General features: G+C 42.9%; 1 protein-coding gene across 5 annotated transcripts in view; it reads right to left on the reverse strand.

Annotated features, from left to right (window-relative positions):
• Positions 1-27,861, reverse strand: part of KLHL29 (kelch like family member 29) — a 544,343-nt gene that overhangs the window by 87,182 nt on the left and 429,300 nt on the right. For all 5 annotated transcript variants that reach the window (XM_045008743.1, XM_045008742.1, XM_045008745.1 and 2 more), the window contains one exon: positions 902-1,040. In XM_045008743.1, coding sequence (XP_044864678.1) covers positions 902-1,040 — 139 coding nt within the window. The remainder of the gene's footprint in view (positions 1-901; positions 1,041-27,861) is intronic.

The following is a 27,861-nucleotide window of genomic DNA, read 5'->3' on the forward strand; positions in this document are numbered from 1 at the left end:
TATCCTGGTGGTAGTTTTTTTTTTTAATCCCTCCCTTCTTGCTACTCTAACTTACTAATAATATGAAAGTACCAATTTATTCCTATCGAGTATATGAAGCATACAAATTGAAAAATCAATGTAATGGAAAAAAAAGATTATCATGCACTGTTTAGAATCAATCAGCTAGAAACTGAGGGGGGGGGATGCAAAGGCGGAGACATGAGGTTTAGAAATGTACATATTACATCTACTCTAAGCTAAAGCAGTGTTTGCTTAAGAAAAACTCCTCTTAGTCTAACATGCAGACTGCGTTATATTTTTATCTAACATTGTCTCTTTCCAATTTTTCCTATGAAAATTTGTCAATTGACTTTTTGCCTTTAAAAAGGCCCCAAATAATATTTTTTATAAATATTAATGCTCCTTTCTCCTAAGTGCCACACATGGCATGTAACAAAGATTTCAGGGCTGAAGGGGTTAATATTGTCTAAATACTTTATTGTTATGAAGTTTCAGCATCATTCACAGGAAAGCTTATGGCTCACTGTAGCCTGAAGGATAAAGTTTTGTACTATGTAATGGAATCCCTTTAAAATATTGATAGCAATAGTTCTATCATGTGGTCTGGATTACTACTAATAGTTCTGTTTTAAGCTTGGAATTCTTAGTGATGGAACACCTTCTTCAGCCAAAATAGGCCATTACTGATCAGAAATAATTACATTGTATGAGTCAGATGTGTAACAAATGGATCTGAGTCTCGGTTTGAAAATACATTCAAAGGAGGTGGAAAGAATGGCTACTGGCTCTGTGACAGGAGATTCAATCTTCATAAACCTGCAAGAGAGGGGAAGAAAAAAGCGACACAAATGCGCCCTACAAAAGAACAGACCAGATCACAGCTGGAAGGAAGGCAAACCTTTTAATCAGGTCCTTGAAATACAAGCTGCAGGAAGCTAGAACATTTTGGTGGACTTCAAACTCTTTGCCTTCAACAATAATTTTCAGGTCTGTAAACTCTTTCGCTCTGCGTTGCTGGTTCAACTCCTTCAACATTTCTGCAGAACAGAGAAGACAGACAGTGCCAGGGTTCCCATTAAGAGTTTTTATTTATTTTTTTCTTGTAAAGAAGTAGAGAAATAGGAAACACTTGATATTGTTTGTTGGCAAGACTGGCTCAACACTGACAGTCAAAGAAATAATAAACAAACTGGGTATTAAAAAAAAATAAGCAGGAACCAGTAGGTCTAAATAATTTTTAAAAATCCTAAACTTGTAGGGGTTAAAAACAAAAATTTAAAAATTTGAGCATCAGCAAATCAGACACACAGATAACGCATCATCACAGAAAAGTTGAATATAATTTCTTATAACAGAATGTGAGAACTACATAATTTTTCTCCAAATGCAACTAACTTTTGAATGTATTGGAATAATATTAAGTAAAAACATGGCATTTTGATGTAATATGAACTGGATATGTGTCAAAAGAATAAAACCAAAACCAGCATATCTTAAACTCAAACATACTAAGAATGTGTGAAGTTTCTCAGTCAACAAAATACAATACTATTAATTATAAGTATTATGTTATACTATATTGTATTAAAGTTTAACCAGGATTATCAATGCAGCTCATAAAATATCTTTACAATATAAGAACATAAGAATATAGGTGACAATGTAATATGTTAAGCTAATCTTTTAACAGAATTCTTGGCTTTTTTACTATTTCCCATTTTTTACACTCAGAGGATTTTCACCATTTCAGCATTTTTAATCTGTAGCCTTTGATAGCTTAATTTACAGCAACAATCGACTTTCGCACATCACAAGAGATTCACAATGACAAAAATAACCTCTGAAAGTATTTCTGTCCTGCAGTAAGCACCTACCTCGCATGATGCCTCCTCTCACACAGCCTCTCGGTACTGAGAGAATGAAATAACAGCATGCCACATGTCTTCATATGTGAATGTGAACTATTAAGCAACCTAGATGTTCTATACGCCTGTTGGATCATTTAGGTGAAAGCCTTTCACTAAGGTTGGAGACCAGAATAATTATCAGGACAAATAACATACAGTTAAGTTGGGGGGGAGTAGTGGGGTTGAAGACAGTGATCAAGATGATAAAACTGACTTTAATATTAATGTGTTTTATATATACATATATCTATATATGCACATTATATATATATATACACACATACATATATACACACATACATATATACACACGTGCACACACACATACACACATATACATATTTGCAATAGGTCAACATCTTCATTTCCTCAAACAACATCAAATCTTTACATCTAAAGGGTCCAATTCTCATTCACATGCAAGCCCCCTTTACAGTGTAAAGGCATCTTAAAGGGGTGTAATTGTATTTATGTCCACTATATTGCAAAGTGATATAAAGGGGCCTTAGTGTAAAAGAGAATCAGGACCAAATAATCTTATGCTGCAGTCATGTTTCTTCTGCCTCCAAAATGAAATTCATCAAGCGTCATTTTAGAGATACCTCAGTTATCCAACAGAACAAAAAAGCATGCAAATACTCAACTGCTACATTAAAAAGCAAACTGAAATCCAACCAAACCCCAACATTTGTGGTGAACATTTTTCAGGACTAAGTAAACAAATGTCACCTTGCACATTTATATCTATTTAATGGAAACACAGTAGTGTCTGAAAGGCTAATTACTATGCGCTGAAATGGGTCAGCATCCTCCAGAGAGCAAGCAGATCATTAGAGAGGGCACAGAAATAACAGTAGGCTTGTGTCAGATCTATAATAGAGGAAAATATACCACTCTGTCCTTTGGGTGCTACACCATGGACTATTTTTAACACATTCTAAAACATAATACTATTGCTCAAGCAAATGCAAAACTTAAATGGGGATGAAAGTGTTCCCTCTTATCTAGAGAAGTTTTAAGCTTTTGCTTGTGGCAAACATTTGATGATGGACTCTAAAACATGGGCCAAAGTCTGAGTTGGGCCTGAACCCTGCAGGCCTTGTTCAGTCAAAACCCCTGCTGAAAATCCAGCGCACCAATGGGTGTTTTGCCTGAATAGGCCTAAGTGAGCGAGGTCTTTGGTTCCACAAGTTTGGCTCATAACAATATAAACCCTGAGAAGAAGCAGAAAGGCTTCTATTTTGCCTCTGCAATTTTGAGGTTATAATTCCCCCCTCTCCCCTCTGACCCATTAGACTGCCCTGAATAGTCCTTTTTGTTATGTAGCTCAGTTTCTGAATCAAAGTGAGACAAGGCAGGGAGAAAAGAGAAGGAAGAAAGGAGGAAGTCAGGAAGCTCCATTGATTCATTGATCTTCCTTGTTGAGACCCCTTTGTATTACTAAATAACTAGCAGGCATTAGTATTGGATACAAGGCTATATCAGAATGTATCCTTATTCTCAGTATATTTGTAATGCTCATACTGTGCTTAGCCAGGCATTAATGATTTATGAGGACTCAGGCTCAGTTGCAAAACAAATTTTTTCACCAGGTAATAATGCCTGCAGATGAATTGTACACTGCAGTCCTGGCAGTGAAAAATGATCTGAGCTTTCCCTTGCTTCTCTCTTTTGGAGTTCCTATTTTCATCTTTTCCTCCTAAAGGTGGGATTCCCTAAAAGAATCATAAAGGGGCCCTGAGGGGCATTTATTATTATTCATTTATTCTTTTGGTTTCTTTGCTTTTAAAGAGGGAGTCTTTCTCTCTTTCTTTCTTTCTGGACCCACTTATATGCACAGCACAATTATAGCAAGCGAAATAGAGGAAAGGGAATATCTACACTGCAATGGGAGGTGTAACTGCAACACGTGTAAATAGAGCAGCATATCCATGGTGTCACAAGCAGCAGCAAGGGCTGGCTGCCCCAAGTACGTAGCCAGGCTTGTGGGCAGGGCTGTATTTGGTTGGCTAAACATGCTGCCGCGGTGGCTACACTCTATTTTTAGCGAGCTAACTTGATCAAAGCTATGGGTATGCCTATGTGTGTGACAATCACACCTCCTGATTGCAGTGCAGACATACCCAAAGACCATAAAACTAGCACAGTGGGCCCCCATGTTTTCTCCCCTCAGTGAGTCCATGGCCCATATACGCAATTCACAAGTCAAAGGATTTGTTCCTATGTTCCCGCTCACTATAGGATCTAAGAAATTAAGCTGGGTCATTTCTGTTGCTTACATCATTACTAATGCTAAGGATCCTGTAACCAGAACCTGGCTGAAAACTGATGATGCATGATATAGAATAGAATCCAGCTTGCTCTCCCATAGCTCCATGGGCTCTGCCACTGGGCTAAGGACAGTAAAACCAAAAAAGGGATACGATTTAAAACTCTCCCTCCAAACAGCTCCACAAAGTTTGGGGTGAGAGGTACGTTACCACTTTACCACTATTAGCCTTCACAACACAGCTAGGACGTACTTTAAACACAGTTATACCCAGTTCACAAGAAAAAGAGAGGCACAGAATGTTGAAGTGACTCTGCAGAGGTCATACAGTGAGTCAGCAGCAGAGTCAGGAACAGAATTCAGCATCTCTGATTCCCAGATTCCAACTCTAACCACTGGACAACAGTCCCTCCCACTCAACTGAGAAATTACACTGCACACCTGTCTATGACTGTGCTGATCACTCTGTACATTCCATGATGATGTGACATGGGGATTGGTTATTTCCCACTTGACAGATGGAGAAGATTCCACATGATGTGAAGACAAAAACATCTCCTTGGATAACAGCTTTGTACTTATGAGTCGGGGAAAGGAAAGGGCCCATCATTCTCTCTTGCCTCCCAAGAAAACAGTAGGAGGAGAGGGGAGGGGGATAAGTGACTTTCCAACAATAGAGGGCAGGAGAGGGCTCCCATCCATTGGCCTGTGATCCTGGCATGAGTCTGAACTTTGGGGTAATTATTTGTATGCTTTTTACAACTAAAACTGACATTAGCCTGCACCTGAAACATGTTCATCTTCATTCTTGTGGTCATTCATGTATAAGGGAGGGATAGCTCAGTGGTTTGAGCATTGGCCTGCTAAACCCAGGGTTGTGAGTTTAATCCTTGAGGGGGCCATTTAGGGAACTGGGGTAAAAATCTGTCTGGGGGTTGGTCCTGCTTTGAGCAGGGGGTTGGACTAGACGACCTTCTGAGGTCCCTTCCAACCCTAATCTTCTATGATTCTAAGGCCTCAGCAGGGGTAGAAGGGAGTGATAGGACAAAGCAGAGAATCATTCATATAAAGCTCTCCTCCCCAGCGTGAACAATTATAGGTGTTTATTGTGACCTGTCCACAGCAGACCAACCTTCCTCCCAAACAGTCAGTTTGCTGCAGAGCTGGGATCTTCGGCCATTGTGATCCCAATGCATATCAATGTCTGGTCAATATTATGAGCAGCTCACTTCCATATGGCCCTACATCAAACAAAATGAGCAATTAAAAAAAAACCCACCGCACCCTGGAACCAAAACGCAGACTCACTGACTGGGTTTTCTGTCAGTTTAGTATTGTGGACAACAGTAAATATGTCTGCTGACAAAGAAAGCAATAACCTAGCTGCTGGAGAGAGTGTTAGATCATTTTTAAATTCAACACTGAACAGATAGTTACATAAGATCATTTCCTTCAAAAGACACTACATCTTCTAGTCTGTGATTATCCCATTTTCAAGAGTACCAGTGATGATGAGATGCCTTGTGGTGCTAAATAGGGTTTCCATTATTCATATATGGCCAAATCCTGCATGCCTTCTCCATGTGAGTAATGGACACTGAAGTTAGTGGGACTACTATTCACATAAGGAGGAAGCTGAGCAGGGTTAGGCCTGTAATTAGTCTTCTTCAGGTTACTCAAACTCTGAAATGCTAGAGCATCATTTTTTCCCACCAATTTGCAGTACATTGTCATCATCTTAGCTGACATTAGGATGTACTCTGAGGACAGAAACCTCTTCACATGTTATGCAGAGGACATTTTCCAGTCCTATATCATGGAGATAATTCTAGTGTATTATTTTAGCACCTTTTCTTTTTACATCCAGAGATGAAAAAGAGCTAAGTATGTGATTGCGGAACATCCATTTAAAATGTATTATTGGAGAAATCAATGCTGCTATAAAGTATGCTTTAAAAATATAATACAAAAGGAGTTTGTTTTGTACTCAGGGCTCATATAAGAAGCCAAACTTCAGCTTTCTTGACTCACACATTCTCAAAGTAAAATCTTCTATACTGTAAAATGAGTGGAGTAGACAATATGTCTGAGAGTTTGTGAGTGCTGGGGGTTGCCAATCTCTCTAAGGAAAACCTATTTGATTAGCTTGGGAAATGAAGTGGTTTTACTCTATACCTGGGGTGGCTGGACGAATGGGAAAAAGAAGACAATTATAGGAAAAATATGGTCTGTGCTGTTCTCCAATGCAACCTGCGACCACTGGAAGGACAAGCAGTGAGACTACAGTTCCAACATGCAGAGGTCCATCAAGATGTGCAGATTCAGATGGAGCATCATATGCCAAGATCTGTGGCCTTCTGAGGCTCCCCTCTGATTAAATATGAGGCTGGCAGCAATCTGCTCCACATTAGACAAATCTGGCATAGCCCAGGGGATCCTGGCAAGTTGCCAATGTAGCCCTCTGTTCTATATGCAACGTGCCACTATTTCATATAGCACTGTAATCTGGTTTCCAGTCAGACCACTATCTTCTCCAGAGACGGAGAGATACAAATCCAAGCATGGAAACTCAAAGTTGCCTGGTTTTAAACAGAAATCTAGTCCTGATTGTTTTATTTGCCAGAAGATAGGTCTGAATATCAATAGATGCTTATGGGACAGCTAAAATATTTATTACTGTGTGATCTGGGATGGATTCAGCTTTATCCTAATTGCCTGTAGCAGAAGACTAGTAGATAGCTTTTAGACCTTTTTTGATGTCCTTATGTAGTGCAAGGCAATAACTGAACATTTTTCTAGTTTTGAAAGCTCTGAACAAGAAGCACCCATCTGTGCAACTGATAGTGTAATTAAAGGCTCCCTTCCATGTCAGCAATTGTCAAGTGCTGACCAGTTCAGAATGAATAAAAAACAAAAATGACATATGAAGTATTCACACACAGAGAAAGGAAATGCTTGCTTGCCACACTGCACAAATCACAAAAGTCTACTTTTTTTTAAACAAGTGAGATGATTTCTTACAATTAATTAGTGATGTATCCAACAGAAATTACAGATAGTTTTAGAGGTTAATAAATAAATACTTTGCACTTACATAACACCTGTCAACTAAGGTGACCAAAGTAATTTACATACTTAATGAATTAGCCCCCTATTCTATGCCCAATTTAGTCAATAGAAGAACTCCCACTGACTTCTACAGGAGCAGGACTGAGGGCTTTTCCTCACACCGCGAGGCAGATATAAGTAAAGTACAACTTGGAGAGAAGTCGATATTTATTAATCACTGGTAACAGCCATTTTATAACTGTTCAAATTACTGTAACACATGATACCTTGTGAAGGCAGATAAAAAACCATTTAAAAGAGCAGTCATGAAACCCCACACTTTCAAAAGGCATAATGCATTATCTAAAACAAAAATACGATGAGTATAAAATAGAAGAATTAAGCACACTATACCTCTCTAGCGCTGCCTGTCTTGGAGTCTGGGAGATAGCCCTCTGGCTGTGTGGGTCAAGGCATCAGCCCCCTTGCGGCGGGGGAGGGGGGGAAGTTAAAGGAGTCCAAACAAAAACTCAGTATGCTCCTGCAGCCCACAAAAACTCAGTATGCTCCTGCAGCCCACAAAAACTCAGTATGCTCCTGCAAGCCCACAAAAACTCAGTATGCTCCTGCAGCCCACAAAAACTCAGTATGCTCCTGCAAGCCCACAAAAACTCAGTATGCTCCTGCAGCCCACAAAAAGGTGTTGGGAAGTCAAAGAGGGAAAAAAAGAAAAAGGAGCCTGGGCTGCCAAGGTTCCCAAACCATTTCCCAGGTCAGCAATCCCTGGCTGGGAAGCTCTGAGTGGTAGTCCTGGTCCTTCAGGGCCTCACCCTGCACTGAGCAGGGATCCTCCCTTTTAAGGACCTGCCCATCTCCAGGCTTGACAAGCATCGCAGGTGCACTGGGTTGAGGCTGACTGTGCCCAGAGGAGCTCTTTAACCCTTTCCTGACTGGGGTGGTGATCTGCCCCACCACATATCTTCCCCCTCAAGGCAGAGCTCAGGATCCCATTGTTGAAGCCCCACTTCCTGCAAAAAGAAGTCCCCATTACCATGTTTCTTTCCTGCATGGTATTGTACTTTAAACTATAGGATTGGCAAGACAAGTACCATCACAGAAAACATGGGTTGATTTCCTTCATCATATTTAGTTCCCAGAGGGAGGCGTGAGCCATAATGAGGGAGAAAGTATTACCCAATAAAGGGCTGCCAGTGCTTCCTTTTTTGATCACTGAATAGCCCTTTTCCCTAGGAAACAGCTTACAACTTAGATTCACGACTGGGTGCTCCTCGGGGTTCACCTCCTGTGAACGTACTGCCATAAGCCTCCATCAGAGGGGTCTGTCTATAAGCAAACTCTTGGGAAAAATTTGAATAGGAGAGGGCAGGTTCCTGGCACAGTCAGTCTTTGAAGGTGTTAAGGTTCTTCTCACGGTTGTTGTGTCAGGGATCTTGCTTGGATCTTTTACCAGGTCTGCAGAGGGGCGGTGATGGTGGCAAAACTGGGAATGAATTGCCTCTAGTAGCCAGCTAACCCAAGGAAGTGCCTCACCTGCCTCCTCATCTAAAAAAAGGGATATGCTGACAATGCCTGCGCCTTGCTCACTAGAGCCCTAAGTGGGTCACCTCCCACAGTGTAACCCAGGTAAGTCACTTCCTGATTTGCCAGCTTGCTTTTTGCTGGACTGGCTGTGAGGCTCTCAGGCAGGGATTGGAGGACTGCCCATACCTGTTGCAAGTGGTCATTCCAGTTGTCACTGTATGTAACTATGTCATCTAAATACACAGCAGCATACTGTTGGTGACCTAGAAGTACTCCCTCCATTAACTGTTGAAATGTTGCAGCTGCTTCATGTAAGTCAAAGGGCATTGTCCTGAAATGGAAGAGCCCAAAGGGTGTTAAGAAACAGAAACGGACAGGAGTGGAGGAGCTTCGTCACTGCATTAAACACCAGAGGCATAATAGGAACATGATGATGATGAAAATATTAGGACTCGATGTGTGGCTCTAGATAGTCAGCGTGCTCTTTAGTGGATAGAACCTGAGATCTTCAACACCAAAATACAGTCTTCTACCATTTGAGTTTAAAGGAATAACTTCATTAGCTGATGGCAGTAGTAGGCTCTTATCTTTTATGTGGACTAGCCATGACAACTAGGAATGGTTCACTTAGCCAGGAACTCCCTTATGAAAGTTTGGAAAAATGGTGGCAGCTTGAAATGTACAAAAGTTCAACTGGTAAAAAGCTTAATTTCCCCCCCAGCGACTTATGGATGTGAATTGTGGGAGATTAATGCTACTGACAAGAAGAAAATTGAAGCCTTTGAAATATAGTGCTGGCAGAGACTCTTGTGTATCTCCTGGATGGAAAACAAGACAAATGTCTGTGTTAGAAATATTACTGGAGAGAAGCAGAGCCTGCTGTCGGAAATCAACAGGTGGAAATGTATGTCCTTTCGGCCACATCAAGCATAGAAATGGAAATAACCTCAAGAATGTTTTCATGGAAAGAATGGGGGTAGGTCATGGTGGTAGGAGATGATCAGTGAGGAGATGGATAGATGGTAAGGGACAGATCACTGGGAGGTCAGCTGCTGAATGCTCGAAAACAGCAATGGATTGAGACGATTTTAAAAAATCCTGCTATGATGTCACCAATACTCACACGCAAATAAATGGATTTTGTTTTTATTTACTTATCTAGTAGAGAAAGTAGACATTTCCACTGTACACATTTTCACACTTTTAGCCAGCGTGTTATACATACAGGGTGTTGACAACTTGTCAGGGAATCATTACAGAAGCATTCCTTATCAGAATATTTTAGAGCATCATAGTGCCAGGTACTGGGAATGCTCACAGCTCTGCTGGACACACATGAGGCAGCTAAATAGTAGACTGGAGCTGCCAGAATCATTCCCTTTCTTTTGAGCAGCCACCAGGATGAAGTGGGTTGGGGATAAAAAGAGAAGATAACCCTTTTGGAGCAGAAAGGAGTGAAAATGTGTGAAATGGAGCCTCAAAAGAGGCACAGAATCACTGCACAGTCCCACCATCAGTAAGGATGAGTTAACAGACTTGAAGTGGGGCACACTCTTCTGTTTGTCTTTTGCATGTAACTGACCTTTCAGTGTACATCTCCCAGTACAGTCAATTTTTGTACCCTTTGACTTTTCTATGTAGTTTTTGTTTGGTTTTGTGTAATACAGTTTGAATGAGAAGTTTTTTTGAAATTGGTCTTGGCTACAATTTATCAGGGTTTCTTAATGTCAGATTGTATCTCTAACACAACATTCTACAAACACTGGTAGAAAGGTGAGCTAATCAAACACACCAAACACCGCACATCCACAAATAGTGTTGGGAGGGAGAAGTCTGCAGAATGCTGAGGAGTAGTCTGTTGTGTATGGAGGCGGTAGTTTGGTAAAGAAGATGATGGAATAATGAAATCCCTAAGGGGGGGGGGGGGGGCTGAGTTAAGGTTGTGGCGCATGGTCTGGCGGGTACAGTATTTGTGACAGAGATAACGTCTGTCTGTGGGGATGGAGGAATACAGAATATGTATTGTTAAGTGGCTTGCCTTCATTTCCTTTCTTTGTGGGTTTGTATTTGGTATGTTATATGCATAGCAACTTTCAGGGCTTCATAACATAACATACGTTTTTTGTATATTAGTTTCTATGTATTATTTCGATTGTGGCAGAACCCCAAACATACAAGGCACTGCACTGGAAGATACAGTTCCTACCCTGAAGAGTTTACAGTCTAAAAAGAACAATCAATTGGTGGGGCAAAAAGTTAAAACACAGAAGCACAGAGATAAGGGTGATCACACAACATATCAGTTGCACAATTTTGTGCATATGTATAGGTGAGGCTGTATTATATAGTATATTTACAAGACTACATGTGGGTTTGTGATTCTCTTGTGGGAGAGGGAGAATAAGAAAATGAAAGATGTTCTTGAAAACCAATCCCCGCTCCCCCCAAAAACAAACCAAACCAAATCCAACACCCCCCACCTTCTTCCACAAAGGGAATAGGAAGAAATATTGGACATGCACATTTTTTATGAACAAAATGTTCCTTTACTCAGATTTGCTCCAGTCAGAAATCCCTCTTCAAATGGGGTTACATTTCTTAATGCTCATCATTTCTTTAAATACACATTCTTTTAAAATTGGACTCAGCTGTGTAGTGTTTATACCTAGGGCCATACCAAATTCACGGTCCATTTTGATCGATTTTATGGTCATAGGATTTTAAAAATTATAAATTTCATGATTTCAGCTATTTAAATCTGAAATTTCATGGTGTTGTAATTGTAGGGGTCCTGACACAAAAAGGAGTTGGGGGAGAGGGTCACAAGGTTATTGTAGGGGCGATTGCAGTACTGCTACCCTTATTTCTGCGCTGCTGTTGGCGATGGTGCTATCTTCAGAGCTGGGCAGCTGGAGAGCGGTGGCTGCTGGCTGGGATCCCAGCTCTGAAGGCACAGCCGCCGTTAGCAGCAGCGCAGAAGTAAGGATGGCATGAAATGTTCCCTCTAATTTTTTATATCCGTGTGCGGAATGAATTTTGCTATGTGCACCAATATGGAGGTGATGTGTGGCGAGGGTGGGGCCGAGGGGTTCGGAGTGGGAGGGGGCTCAGGCCTGGGGTAGGGGGTGGGGTGCAGGGAGGTCAGGGCTCTGGCTGGGGGTGCGGGCTCTGGGGTGGGGCTGGGGATGAGAGGTTTGGGGTGTGGGAGGGGGCTCAGGGCAGGGCAGAGAGGTGAGGTACTGGGAGGGAGGGCTCCGGCTGGGGGTGCAGGCTCTGGGGTGGAGCCAGGGATGAGGGGTTTGGGGTTCAGGCTGCCCCGGGCTGCAGCAGGGAGAGAGGACTCCCCCAGCCCTCTCTCGCCATGGCAGCTCTGAGGCTAGGACCAGAGGAAAGGTGCCTCTCCCCTACCCGTGGCACCTCTGAGGCTGGGACGGGGGGAAGGCGCCTCTCCCTGCCTGTGCGGCCCTTGATAGGCTGCTGTGCAGCAGTGCAACTTAGAGAGAACTTAGATGGCAGGGTATGGGATTGCCACCCTTACTTCTGCACTGATGCCTTCAGAGCTGGGCCCTCAGCTGGCAGCTGCCCCTCTCCGTCCACCCAGCTCTAAAGGCAGCAGCGCAGAAATAAGGGTAGCAATACCCTACCATGCCATCTAAGTACCTTACTTCTGCACTGTTGCTGGGGAGGGGGTGCCTTCAGAGCTGGGTGCCTGGCCAACAGCCGCTGGTCTCCGGCTGCCCAGCTCTGAAGGCAGAGCAGAAGTAAGGGTGGTAATACTGCAACCCCAGTAAAATAACCTAGCAACCCCCCAATAACTCCATTTTGGGTCAGGACCCTCAATTTGAGAAACGCTGGTCTCCCCCGTGAAATCTGTATAGTAGAGGGTACAAGCACACAAAAGACCCGATTTCACTGGGAGAGACCAGATGTCATGGTCCATAACGCATTTTTCACAGCAATGAATTTGGTAGGGCCCTATTTATACCTTACAAGCACAAATAAAAAACTTCAGGGAAAATCCTGGCCCCACTGAAATCAATGGAAACACTCCTATTGACTTCAATGGGAACAAGATTTCACCCTTAATCTTTTTCTTTTGCATGGAAGTAGGAAGACTAACATTTAAAAAATAAATAGTAAATATGGCTGTACTCACAAATTCACATGTGCCTAGATGTATTTTTATGGCATCCAAACTACCTTTAGATGAATGCCAATATCTTTTCTATTCATATCTCGACTTTCCAGGCCCTATAGAAACTCCCCACAGTATCCCATATCTAATGTAATATATGAAAGTGCTTAAATTTGATGCCTGCGATTTTCACCCTGTGGTAGCACATTGCCACTTCTTTATAGCTGCCTGTCTTGATACTTTACAAAATCTCCTATGATTCGTGAAACATCCTACTTTCTGCAGGCTAAATGTTATTTAAAAGTGAATTCTATAACAGCTTTCAAGGTATCTTAAAGTGTTTTACATAGTAATGAGTTAGTGACTAGTCACTGCAATACTACATAGGCAAATTCAGATGTCATTATGCACACAGCTGAAGTTTATATGTATAGGAATGGACATTATAATTTTCATTTTTAACTAGAAGAATCTCAGTGGACAGAAAAGCTAAAGCCAACTTTTTCCATAAAGTACGAGAGGACTTTAATTTCCACATGGGCAACCAAAAAAGGTGGGCAGCAGAGATCTGTAGTTTAAGATACCATCACCAGGTGGGCATTATAAATCTTCAATCATGTCCCCCTATAAACTGAAATGTCAGTTTGACATAACGCCTTCAGCGTATTTACAATTCATGACCTCATGCCTGTACAATTTAACAGATATCTCTATTGCTAACGTACTAAAAGTAAAATATTACACATAGGAATGCAGCACAAACATTGTACTGCAATGCAGTGTCAGCTCTGGGAAGATGTCCAAGTTCTGATGAAACAACTCATGATCTCTTAGTTCAGAGTCAAGTACTACAAGCTGCACACCAAAATGCATTTGCAGTGTAAATCTGGAACAATTTAACAGAGTTACTCCTAGGCCCTGATCTGGCAAACACCTAGGCCTTGTCTATACATGAAAGATATACTGATTTAACTACATTGATACAGTTGATTTAGTTAAGCTTATACAGCCTCTCTGTGTGAATAATCGTAAATCAGTTTAGGAGTTCCTTATACTGATTTAGTTTAACTCGATGTCTTACTCCCATTTGGTGATGGGGGGGGGGCAGGGAAAGGATTTATTTCTTCCCTGCAGAGCAGGAAATGTTGGGTCCTGTCTACACTGTGCAGCGCAGTGTGCCAAAGAGGTGTGATCTGTAAAGCTCTAACTGCTCGTGTAGGCGCTGCTGGCATGCTCTAAAAGGCACCTAGTTCCTGTTAACATAGTTCTGTTCCAGTTAGTGCAGCACGTTAGTGCCCCTTACAAATCCCACCCCTCTAATGTGCTTTGCTGGTTCAGTGTAGGCAAGCACTTGGTATCAGTTACAGGCAATGGGAATTGTCCAGCCGGGGCACCCTTCTGAGAGTGCCTCTATGACACTCCATCCACCCCAAGCCCCAGCCTTGCAAATGCACACCAGCTATAAGAGAAACTAATGTCAGTGCCAACTCAAGGAGATTGTCCTGATTTAACTAAATTAGTTTCTGCACTGGTTTTGTTGAATTGATATAAGCCCTGAGGGTAGCCAAGGCCTTTACTACCAAATGGAATGCTTAGCACAGTAAGTAGTCAAATGTATTTTAGTAGGAGAACTCAAGTATGCAAGCGCTAAGTGTTCGCAGGGTCCAGTCGGGACAGTAGTGTAGCAGAGGAGAAGAAACACAGTTGGCCAGAGGAGCGTCTACAGTTATTGTTCTGGACTCTGATTCTCCTTTTACTTACACCAGTATGGTGGTGTGTATATTCAAATACGTTTATACTGAAACTAACATACGATACCATCGAAAGAAGATTAAGGAAAAAGTATGGTTTTGTTGATGGTTTTAGGCTCTTAAAAAAACCTACTCTGCTAAATCTGGTTTTTTTTCTTTTCCTTAAAAGTGTTAGATCTTTATTTTGTAACTCTCACTTATATACTTGCTATTTCCTCCTAGCAGTATTTTTAAAGGTGGTAATATATCACAGTAGAATGTGATTAGGATAATTTAGTGCATTCCTTATAACACTAAATTGCTAAAGACTGACATGGTATCTAGAGTAGGCTGCAACCCCTCCCCCCTTTAAATATGTTACACTGCAAGTGCAAAGTAAGATTGAAAATGAAGTAGTAGCCAGGGGTCCTCTGCATTTTTTTAAAGAAGATTTAGGTTAAATTTTCCAAAGTGGCTAAGTCGCTTAGGACCCTGGGACTTAGGCTTCTAAGCGTATATCTACACTGTAATGTAAACCCAGGGTTCAAACTCAGGCTTAATGCTAACCCCCCTTCTGTCTACGCACAAATCATGCTAACCCAGGGCTTGGACCCTGGGCCCCAGAATCCCATGGGGGTGGAGGGTCCAAGTCTGAATCAAGCTGTGACCCAGGGTTCAAGTCCTATTGCTTTCCAGTATAGATGCAGCACCACTGGATTCATGCTCTGGGAATATGCCAAAAGGATCCCACAATCTCATGAGATGACTTTCTTTGTCCTCTGGACAGTCAAGTTTGGTGGACATTCAAGTTTTCCCACACTGCACCACGAACAAAGGGCTAGAGTGGCCCCATTTCAGGAGGACTAGGAAATCTGGGATATGGATGGCTGGACTTGGGTCTGCATACTGCAGTGTGGACACTGGAGCCCAGGGTTTGAGCCTGGGTTACAAAATTTTTAACCTAGGGTTGACAATCAGTGTAGATACTCAAGCCCTGGGTTCTCTAACAGAAGGTCAGCTGACTTGAGTTCCACTAAGTGTACGCTGTCCACTACCCCTATGCTCACATTACAGTGTAGACATTCCCACAGAGTTAGTAGAACTCGAGTTAGGAGATACTGGATTTAACCTATGGCTTGAGCATCTACACTCATTTGTAACCGTAGATTAGGAATTGTTGAATCCTGGGTCCCAGCCAGGGGCTCCAGCATCTACAGTGCATTATGTGGACCTGAGTCCAACGACCCATATCCCAGACTTCCTAGCACCCTACCAAATGTGGCTATACTAGCTCCTTGTTCATGGTGCAGTGTCCACCAGGAAAACTTGACTGTCCACCAAACTTGACTGACCAAGGACAAAGAAAGCCAGTTCATGGGATTGTGGGATACTTTTGATGGGCTCCAAGAGCACGTCTCCAGTGGGGCAGCATCTGCACTGCAAAGCAATAGGGCTTGAATCTTGGGCCCTGTTTTGATTTGGTCTTGGACCCTCTAACCTCATTGGGTCCTGGGCCCTGGATTCAAGGCCTGGGTTAGGACAATTTTTTCTGTAGATGGAAGCCAAGTTAGGCTTGAGCCTAAATTCGAATAATGGGCTGACATTGCAGTGTAGACATACCCTAAGTGATTTAGGTGCTTTTGTAAATTTTACCCTATACATAATTTGTCATAAAAGGAAAATGTTGATACTAACATCTGTAGTAATAGGGTCAGATTGCATACTAGTAAAAGGTAAGATTTTGAGGGAGGAGACCAATACTACAAAATGGCTACATAGTACACTGCTGGACCCTTAAACTTTATCTATTCTGCAGGAATTTGCCTACCCTAGGTAATAATGAGTTCACATTCAAGCAGAAAAAACTTTCTGCAGGAGAAGTGTGTTGGGGGGCGGGAGGATATGATTCTCCTGGTTTTAAACATTTTAACTCCAGTGGGCTTTTTGTGTTCTACTTGATTAACACTTTTGTAAGTGAAAGAATTGGAGTCTAGACCTATAACCTGTAGAATTTCCTCTTGTTAACACTTTTTCTTCTGTTGTTTTCCTTCAGAAACTTGGGGAAAAATCCAGAAAGTAGACATTTATTCCTAATTCTCATGCTTTATAGCATCTATTCTGGAAATTAACTGAAATAAATATAAACCTTTAAAGCTGCTGTGTATGAAGTAGAACTCCAATCAGAGAAAAGGGGACTCAATCAGCACAAAAGGCAATGTCTAGAACCCAGTGACAAACACTATTGTACTCCTCTACCTAACCTGACAAAAGGCTTGTACATCAAGAACTGGACTTTAGTCATTAGTGACTAGAATGGACTCTACCTGAAACTGGTCCTTTTTAGCCTTTTCTGACATTTAAAAGAGAATACCACAACTGCTCAAGGAATACTGTGCATCAAAAATCATCCATATGCTCCAAGTATACAGCCTGAAAGAGTTCAACCATGTAAAATTAAAAAAGTAAGAGCCACACTTGATGAGGAAGAGGCTGATAATGTGAAGGGATTATAGATTTGTGCATAGTCCATAAAGAAACAATATTGCTGATTAAATGTCAGAAAGGAGGTGGCAAAATAGATTTGAACACAGAGTTCAGAGGAGAAGGGCCGGGACTGAACCTAATGAACCTAAGAAAGCAAGATCTTGAGATGCCAGAGACTTGTGCTAAGTCATAGAAAAGGATGGAATATTCCACAGTATCAAAACCAATATGGAGGTCAAGAAGGATGAGAAGAAAAATCCAAGGTCAGATGAGAAAAGAGCATTAACCACATACAAAGGGATAGTTTCAGGACTCTGTCAATGGCTGAAACCAGACTAGAAAAGTATCAGAGCTTGTTTTACATACTTAAAAAAATATACTAGCCTAACACCACATAGACATACATACATACATATATATACCAAGAGTAGCTCATTAATGGCAGTCACGTGGGAGTTAAATCCTCATGCACTAGGCTAACAATGTAATGAAAGGTATTAAAATGATCAATTATGGAACTTCCGAAGTGACAGATATGAAGAGAGAAATCCTCTGCTATATTGGACCTTCCTCAAAGAAACTTTTTTACTCCCATGAAAACAGAACTCTAAATATGCAGCTGTGGCAGATGTTAGTATATGAATATTTATATATCCAAAGGCTTAGTGGACATTCTGGTCTACCCCACTAGGCATGTTAATATTTGACTAGATTAATCAAAGCACTGGGTTCATGAAACAATAATAAGCTGCTCCCTTACTTCCTTAGATAAAGATGCAGTTCACATCCCAAAGAACCTACCTACCTTCAATGTGCTCAGTATCAAAGAATGTGACTCTGAAGCCTGTTAAAGTGAAGCACCAAACACTTTTGAATCCCCCAGTATTAGAAGTTTGGTTGAAACAAATTTTGAAAGTCTCTTGTAATAGGTTAAGAATAATTTGAGATTGATAAACAGTAACTCTGATCTAGGATTGGTCCAAAAATAATAGGACAATTGTCCTGTCAAATAATGTCAAAAATAGTCAAATATCGTAAATTTAGCAGAACAGTAACAAAAGAGTACCCTTAGGGTATGTCTACACTGGCAGAGTTATAGCGCCGGCAGTTACAGCACCACTCAGAGAGCGCTGAAGGGACACTGCTGTTGTGTGTTCACACTGTCAGCTGCCTGTACAATAGCGTGTTCACACTTGCAGCAGTATTTGGAGTGGTGCACTCTGGGAAGCAATCCCACAGAGCATCTCTTCCTCGTCTGCTGCTAAGAGTTGTGGGAAGATGGAGGGGGTCGTGGGGCATCCTGTGTCCTGTCCCAAAGCCCCATGATGCATTGCTTTGCATCCTCCCAGCAATCCCTTTGCTTCCATCCACATTTGGTGCCACCTTTTAACTGTTTGTGTACTGCACGCTCTGCCTCTTTGGCCTGCAGGAATGGGTCCTGAACTGTTGACCAGTATGCTGCTTGCTCTGACTAACATGCCACAGGTGGCAGTGGAGTTATTCCTTAAACTACAAAGGCAAGAGGAGTGAGACATAGCTACTATGTGTGGTGAGATCAATGACATGAGATCGCTTGTGGCATTCATGGAGGCGCTGATCACAGTGGAACACCGCTTTTGGGCTCAGGAAACAAGCACTGAGTGGTGGAATCACATCATGATGCACGTCTAGGATGACGAGCAGTGGCTGTAGAACTTTCGGATGAGGAAAACCACATTCATGGGACTCTGTGATGGGCTTGCCCCAGCCTTGCGGCGCAAGAACACGAGAATGAAAGCTGCCCTGTCGTTGGAGAAGCACGTGGCAACTGCACTGTGGAAGCTGGCTACTCCAGACTGCTACCCATCGGTTGCTAAACAGTTCGGAGTGGGAAAGTTAACCACTGGACTTGTGTTGATGGAAGTATGCAGGGCCATCGATCGCATCCTGCTCTGAAAGACCGTGACTCTGGGCAATGTGCATGACATTGTGGATGGCTTTGCACAAATGGGCTTCCCTAACTGTGGAGGGACGATAGATGGCACGCATATTCCAATTCTGGCACCAGACCACCTAGCCACCAAGTACATTAATTGGAAGGGGTATTTCTCCATGGTTCTCCAGGCGCTTGTGGATCACAGTGGGAGTTTCATGAACATTAATGTAGGCTGGTCCGGAAAGGTGCATGACACAAGCATCCTTCAGAACACTTGCCTGTTAAGGAAGCTGCAAGCAGGGACTTTCTTCCCGGACCAGAAGATCACCGTAGGGGAAGTCGAAATGCCCATTGTGACCCTGGGAGACCCCACTTACCCCTTTATGCAGTGACTTATGAAGCCATACACGGGGCAACTTGACAGCAACAAGGAGCAGTTCAGCAACAGGCTGAGCAAGTGCAGAATGACTGAGTGTGCTTTTGGACATTTAAAGGCCCGCTGGTGCTGCCTATATGGGAGGCTGGACCTGGCCGATGACAAACTCTCCATAATATTTGTGAAGGGAAGGGTGAAAGCTTCACTCAGGGCTGGACTGCTAAGGTTCAGTGCCTGGAAGCTGAATTTGAACAGCCAGAGACTAGGACTATTAGAGGGCCACAGCGCAGGGCCATAAGGATCAGGGATGCTTTGAGGCAGCAATTTGAAGCTGAAAGCCATTAATATTTGTTGCTATGCATGGGAGTGCAGTGCTTGTAATGCTAGGAAGTGACTGTGATTGGTGCAGATGATGCACTATAAAGGTTTAAGAAAATTGCCTGTTGCTTTGCAGGGCTCTGTTTGCTTTCAATTAGTGGAATAAAGATTGCTTTCAAACCAAAACAATTCTTAAACAACAACCAGAGGAGAGACAAACAAAAAAACCACATTAGCACTGAGGGGGATGAGGGAAGGGAGGGTCCCAGGAGGAGATGGGGTCCTGGGACGGTTAAAGATTTGTGTGTGTCCAGGTATCATTGTATTCTCCTTTGGAATACAATGCAGCGGGTACTGTACTTCAGCAGGGCTAAATGGCAGAGGGATGGGTGTTGAGTGCAGTGGGTACTGGGAGTCCGCAGGGCTGGACTGTGACGGGGCAGGAGTGGAACGCAGCGGGTACAGACTGGAGCCAGGAGGTTGATAAGAGTGTGTTGGTGGTGTCTGGGGGGTGCATGGGGAAGAGTTTTGCGACAGTGGCTGAGGGGAGGGTGGGCGCAGAGCTGCTCGATGTGCAGTGTCCGCTTGGGGCTCCATAACGTTGAAGAGCCGCTCCGTGGCTTCGTTCTGGCGCGCCACGTTCTCCTTTCAGTCTCGCTTCTCGCTGTCCCACCACTCCTTCAATACTTGTTTTTGGCCACGGAGTGCATCATGACGTCACGCAGAAAGTCCTCCTTAGTTCTTCGTGGCCGCTTTCTAATTCTGTGCAGCCGTTCAGCCAGTGATATCAAAGAGGGAGGCTGGACTCCCAAGGTCATCTCTGTGAAACCAAAATGCAAATTTTACAGAAGCAGGATTGTTTGCAACACAGAAACCACTGATTTAAAACACAGCCAGTATTCACAAACCTGTCACTAACTGGCTGACCCCAGGCAAGCACACATGAGCCATAAGACCCCCATAATCGTAACTGCAGGGGCGAAGGAAATCAGTGCTGAAGGAGCATACTGGGGTGAGCCAGCACTGTGTGTGTGGGGGGTGGGAGGGCTTATAATCATTCCTGTCCTCATATTTTCCATAGGCTGTGTTCATTATGGCAGATATCTCGCTGCCGAGGGTGAGCAGGGAATCAAGGGAGGGTCCTCTCCAAGACTGCAGCTCCTGCCCTGACCCCTATGCAGCTCGCCTGTGTGCAGCAATGGTCCCCCACCAGTGACGGCAGAGTGGCATGGGAAAGTTACCCTTAATAGGGCAAGAAACAAAGCAGCTCTGCCAAAGAACCTGCTGCAGCAGATTGCCCAATATCTCCATGAGAGTTTCCTGGAGGTCTATGAGGCAGATTCCCGTGAAGTGAGGGAGTCAATCAACACCCTGTTCCACCACTCAGACTAGGCATGTGGTGGTACACACATCATACAGACACAAACCTGCTTTCTGCAACCCTCCTGCCCCCAACAACTCACTTCAGCAATTCCTGAAATCAAAGCCACTTACCAGGGACCTCCTCTCCTGTTTGCGCTTTGCCAAGATCTGACAGCTGTGACTGGCTAGCCTCCTCCAGGGTAGAGAACAGCTCTGGGCTGCATGCATCTCTGACCTCCGAGTTGTCCTCTGTCTCTGGGTCCTCCTCACACTCCACATCCTCATCCAAGATTTCCTCCTCCTCGCTTGGTCCACTCTCGACTGGCATGCGAGCCACCGAAGTATCCACAGTGGCCTTCGTAGTGGAGATGGGGTCGGCACCGGGTATCGTGTCCAGCTCTTTGTAGAAATGGCAGCTCATGAGCGCAGCACCGGAGCGGCGGTTTGCCTCCCGCGCCTTGTGGTAGGCGTTCCATAGCTCCTTCACTTTGACCCTGCACTGCAGTGTGTCCCAGTCATGGCCCCTTTCTGTCATGCATCGTGAAATCTGTCCATAGGTATCATAATTCCTACAGCTGGAGCGCAGCTGGGACTGGACAGCCTCCTCTCCCCAAATGCTGATGAGGTCCTGCAACTCGGCATTGCTCCAAGCAGGGGATCACCTGGTGTGTGGCGCAGACATGGTCACCTGGAAAGATGCGCTGAAACCACTGCATGCATTACCAAGCAAACAGGAAGGGGACTTTCAAAATTCGCAAGGAATTTAATGGGTGGGGTTGATGGGTGGTCACCTGAGGGCAGGGCAGTAGAGTTCAAACTGATGACCAGAGAGGCAAGAACAGGCATTGTGGGACACCTCTTGGAGGCCAATCACAGCGCAAAAAGCTGTAAGCCTCTCATCGGGTGTTTTTTTTACGGTGCTGTAACTGCACAGTTTCTGCGCACTAAGTGGCTTGGCAGTGTGTACACCTCAGGAGTTACAGCACAGAAAGCTGCTTTACTGCGCAGCAACTTGCCAGTGTAGACAAGGCCTAAGACTTTATGGTCTCCATTAGGCTAATCTTAGATATTTATACTTAATTAACAAAAAACGAGTTACTTAACTGAGTTAGTTTAACTCAGAAAAATGCAAAACAGAATAAAATAAAGTTCTAAAAAATGAAAGAATAATAATAATTATTGCCTTTTAGCAATGTTAGGTTAAGATTTAAAAGTGAATATTATTCAAGACTGGACAGTTATAAAGGAAAAGAAAAAGGAAATTAAACAGAAATAAAACAATCATCATAACTATAAAAGAAAAAAAGTCATTTTTAAATGGACTTATGCTAGGGAGGCAGCAGGCCAACTCTTCAAGCAGCTTAATGGTTGTGCATCTTTCCTTTTTGTGTTGGGAGAGGAGGTTTAATGACTGTGGACCCTCCTTTCCCTCCCCAACTCCCTTCTGAGTTAATTATGTATGTTTGTCTACTAAGTTATGCTTGTAAGGTCTTTGCAGCAGGGGCTGGTGTCTTTTAACTTCTTTAATGTGCTTTGTAAACTGCCTTGTACAAATAATGATGCACATATATTATATTTGTTCTAGAAGATTCCAGGCATGCAAGATGCTCAACTTTGAATTGCATCACCTTTTTCCCAAGAAGTAGCATTATCATTTAGTAAAGTGAGTGATCAAGACATTCCTAGGCTTGCTAACTGAAGGAACCATGGTGCAGTCAAAAAGATAGGCCACTGCTTACATCAGGGCATTCTTTTTAGAATATTTGACAATATTTGAACTTTTCAAATAATATGCAATCAACTGACTGATCAACTGACATCTGACTGGCCAACTGACTGGCTTGCAAAGTCTAATCTGAATTGCAACATTTTTTGGGTGGGGAGCAGGTGGAAATGAATTAAGCTTTGGAGACTGTTTACTGCAAGTACTGTCAGTTCATTTTAATCATGTTTTAAAAGCAAGACTATACTCTTCAAATGGCTTTTCTTGCCATAAAGACAAATAAAGTAGAATGGTTTAGTGTGCATTTTTTTCAAACAGAAAATAGAAATTTTGACTCCTCTATTACCAGTTTCATAAGGAGAAATTACTTATTCATCAGAAATTGTATTTAGTCTTAGTTCTCTATCTTCCTTTCTGAAATGTAAAAAATGTAAACAGATTTACAAAAAGGGAGGGAAGTTTACATACTTTTACAGATCCTAAAAACTTTACAAATTTTTATTAAACATTTAAAGAAAACAGAACCTTTACCATCACCCTCTCTGCCCTGCTGGAAAAAGACACATTATCTTAAAGCTATAACTAACTCAAGAAACAAACTGAAGAAAGAGAACTGCCCCAATATTTCCAGAGAGAGACTGAAAGAATCATGAAGGAGTCAACTGCTTGGTATTTCAAGGTGGAATCTAAGAAATCAGTATTCGCCAAAGGATTTCATGCAATTTAAAAAGTTTATTTATTTATCAAATTTATTATTGTCAGTCCTCCTTCTGGAAAATATCCTTTGTCACCTACTACATTTCAAGCCTATTTTGTCTGGACTTAAATGGAAGGGCTGGGAGTGGGGAGAGGAATTTCTGTAGTTAAGTACTGTTTTGTTACTAATTCTTTCAAAAATCCCTATAAAGGTATTTAAGAACTGCTTTAACCAAGAACTTATCAAAAATGTTCATCTGTAGTTAGAGGAGCATCAAACAAATGAATCAATTAACCAACCTTTCTGTTCACTGTCAAGGCTCACACTACTTGGATTTCAGATCTTGACTCAGAAGATATTAATAAATCCTGGGCCTGGTTCACCATTTTGTTCCTCCAGTTTTATTGGAGTTACACCAAAGTAAATCTATATTAACACAGTGGTGAATCAAGGCTATTTCCACATGTGACTAGGATTCTAGACAACAAAAAGCCTCTGCCTAAGTTAAAATCCCTTTTTCTTTGCCCAAAACTGGGAATCAAATGTGAGAATCACACAAGAATAATGCACTGATTGTTAATACTCAAATATTAACAATATCCGGCCAGCAAGTCAATATTTATATAGTAATGAGATTTCCAGCTGTTATAAGGAGTATTTGAAGAACAAGTGAGGTTTTTTTGTACGATGATCCCGCAGATGTCAGGCCACATTGGAATGTATTTGTCTAAGAAATATTTAAGAAAAAATCTGAGAAGGCTGCCTTCCACCTCATTCTTGACCCAAATTTGGAAGTGCTTGTACGGCTTTGTGATTTGTCAGCTTAGATAGCTACTTCAATTCACTAAGCAGTTAGAATTAAAGTGGTGGACAGAGTTATTTTTCACATTAACTGGAAGTCTGACATCTAGAGCTGTTAACTTGTACAACATGATCATGTTCCTTTGGGTTAATAAAGACAATACCTTTGCCCCGAAGGCAAGCTAATGGTATTTCTAAAACATTTGAGCTGGTAGCTTGATTCAGCCAAAACTTCATGTCCTGTTTTTCATCTCTTCTGTTGTTCATGATAACCCGATTAAAGGTTATATTAATCTAGCTCTCTTCCCTTGAAAAGGTCAATTTTGAAACATAGGACTTGCCACACTGGTTTAGACCAATTGTCCACATACTGTATCATATTCCTGATGGTGGCTACTAGCAGATATGTCAGAGGAAAGTGCAAAAAACCCTGAAGGAGTCAGTTATGGAATAACCCACCCATAAAAAAACAGCTAATTTGTATCTATTCTTTAGATGTAGAATCCAGGTGTTAGAATGGGAAAAAAATGATCGTAATCACTACCTCTACCCACAACCCAAGTTCTGCTCACAACATTTTGGGGCTGTGGGTAGGGTTGCCAAGTTTGTAATATTTAAAAACCGGACACTCCAGCAGGAGTGCCAGAATCTCCCCTGCACTCCCTTTTTTCCCCTGAGGCCCTGTCCCTGCCCCGGTCCTTCCCCCCAAAACTCCGCCCCCGCATTCGCTCCTTGTCCACCTTCCCCCATCTCTCACTGCTATTCCCCTCTCTTCCCTGCCCGGGTTGGGAGGGACTCACCTATGGAACCATGGCTGGGAGCTGCAGTCTCCCGACGCAGGTAGGAGGCAGACCCTGCTGAGAAGGGGCTGGTGCAAGTGATGACCCGGCGCCTCCCCGCTTCCCGCGCCCACAGTAACTGGACTTTGTGTGTCCAGTCAGTAGATCTGACAGGACACTGTCAGGTCTCATTTTCGACTGGACTTCCTGGTCGAAAACCGGGCACCTGGCCACCCTGGTGGTGAACCTAAGGGCCTGCTAGGCAAGGCTGAGAACTTCCTAACAAGGCTGTAACCTGCCATCTTTTGATCCTTAATTCCTGTAGGATCCCTTGACAAAGGGGCTGGGCTATTCAGGGGAAACAGGTGTTTAAAAATGACCTCTTAAGCAACCAGAGGACCTACTGGACAGAAGGAGCAAACAGGGGAGTTTTATAAGGGAGTTTGGAGATGGACTGTGAAATATCTAACATTCTCTAAACTTAGGCCAATAAACACTGCCTCCCTCCACCCCACCCCCCCACACAAAAAAAAACCCTGCAAGAGTAAAAATAATGCAAGCAGAAGTCCAGCAGCAGAATGGGGGCTATCCAGTTTATTGCACCGGATGCAGCATGTATGATTACCTGCCTTGTGGGCAGGTGGCATATGAGTGAATTTGGTGAAAGCAGCTCATGATCCTCAGAAACCAAGTACAGGCTCTTGAGACCAGAGTCACTCAACTAGAGGAGTTATGGATGGCAGAGAACTACACAGAGGAGACTTTCTGGGACACAACAAAGCAGTTCCACCCCCAGTATGACAGCTTCTGTGCTGTTGAGGAGGATGAAAGTTCTGGGGAAGGAGAACATCAAAGTGGAGCACAGGGAAATGATCCCATAGTTGGGACCCTCCTTCCAGAGGATGCCATGGTATTATCTCGCAGTGAGGATATCCCTCCACGGGAGGGGACTCCAGTTATTAGGAAGAGACAGGTTATAGTAATAGGGGATTTGATTATTAGAAATATAGATAAGTGGGTTTGTGATGACTGGGAGAACAACATGGTGAATTGCCTGACAGGTGCAAAGGTTGTGGATCTCTTGGCATTATGTGAAAGTAAGCATAGAGTCAAAACTAGGAAAAACCTCAAATGAATCAAATTGTTCCATAGGATCTCTGTGGACAGAAATTCCATGTTTGAATAATAAGATTATAGCAGTATATACTACCGGCCACCTGGTGACAGTGATTGTCAAATGCAAAAGGAAATTAGAGAGGCTACAAATATAGAAAGTTCAGTAATCACGGGGGATTTAAAATATCCCCATCTTGATTGGATATATGTCACTTCAGAATAGGATGCAGAAATAAAATTTCTAGACACCATTAATTCTTGGAGCAGCTAATCATGGATCCCACAAGAGGAGAGGCAATTCTTGATTTAGTCCTAAGTGGCGCACAGGATCTGGTCCAAGAGGTGAATATAGCTGAACTGCTAAGTAATAGTGACCAGAATGTAATTAAATTTAACATCGCTGGTGGGGAGGAAGGGGGAAAATACAAAGGAAGCCCACCACAGTATTATACAAAAACGAGGAAGCTAATTAAATGGAAATTAAAAGGAACAGTCACAAGAGTGGAATGCCTGCACGCTGCACGGAAACTTTTTAAAAACAGCATAATAGAAGCTCAAATTAAATGTATACCCCAAATTTAAAGAAAACTGTAAGAGGACCAAATAAAAAAACAAGACAGTAAACGAGGCGGTTAGAGCCAAAAAAAAATCCTCTAAAAACTGGCAGTCAAATGCAACTGAGGAAAACAGAAAGGAGCACAGACTCTGTCAGAGGGTCAATAAACATGTGGGCAAGGGGGATATAGTGTAGCAACACACCGTCAACCTGTGGAACTCATTGCCAGGGGATGTTGTGAAGGCCAAAACTATAACTGGGTTAAAAAAAGAGCTAGATAAGTTCATGGAGGATAGATCCATCAATGGCTGTTAGCCAAGATGGTCAGGGACACAACCCCATGCTCTGGGTGTCCCAAAACCTCTGCCAGAAGCTGGGACAGAATGACTGGAGATGGATCACTTGATAAATGTCCCCGTTCTGTTCATTCTCTCTGAAGTATCTGGAACTGGCCACTGTTGGAAGACAAAATACTGGGATAGACGGACTGTTGATCTGACCCAGTATGGCCATTGTTATGTTCTTTAACCTAAGTTCTGCCCACGTGTGGTTCCAAAACTAGATGCCACTCATAGGAGTTATGTAGCTTTTCATATGGTCATTCTTTTTCTTTCCTGTGTGCTTTGATCAGCAATGGACATTTCAAAAAAATAATAAATAAGCTTCAGAGTTAACACTCCATTGAGACACCCCGATTATAAGGATGTGTACTGTTCCTTTAAATCAGGGCCAGTTCCAGGTTTTCTGCCACCCCAAGCGGCGAGGGAAAAAAAAAAAGCCGATCGGTGGCACTTCAGTGGCAGCTCAAGTGCGCCGCTCCATTCTTCGGCGGCAGTTCGGTGGCGGGTCCTTCACTCCCTCTCTTCCTCTGCGGCGGCACTTCGGCAGCAGCTCAAAGAGGAAGAGAGGGACTGAGGGACCCGCTGCCCCTTTGTATTGGCCGCCCCAAGCACCTGTTTCCTTAGCTGGTGCCTGGAGCCGGCCCTGCTTTAAATAGGAATCAGCAAGCCAGCAATCAGAGCCTGGGAAGGATACTAGCCAGAGCTCTAAAGTGAAGCAGAGAGAGGGACAGAGATAGAGTAGCTGGAGGGATAGTACCA

This window comes from Mauremys mutica, chromosome 3, assembly GCF_020497125.1.
Source record: "Mauremys mutica isolate MM-2020 ecotype Southern chromosome 3, ASM2049712v1, whole genome shotgun sequence".
In the NCBI taxonomy this organism is placed as follows: Eukaryota; Metazoa; Chordata; order Testudines; family Geoemydidae; genus Mauremys; species Mauremys mutica.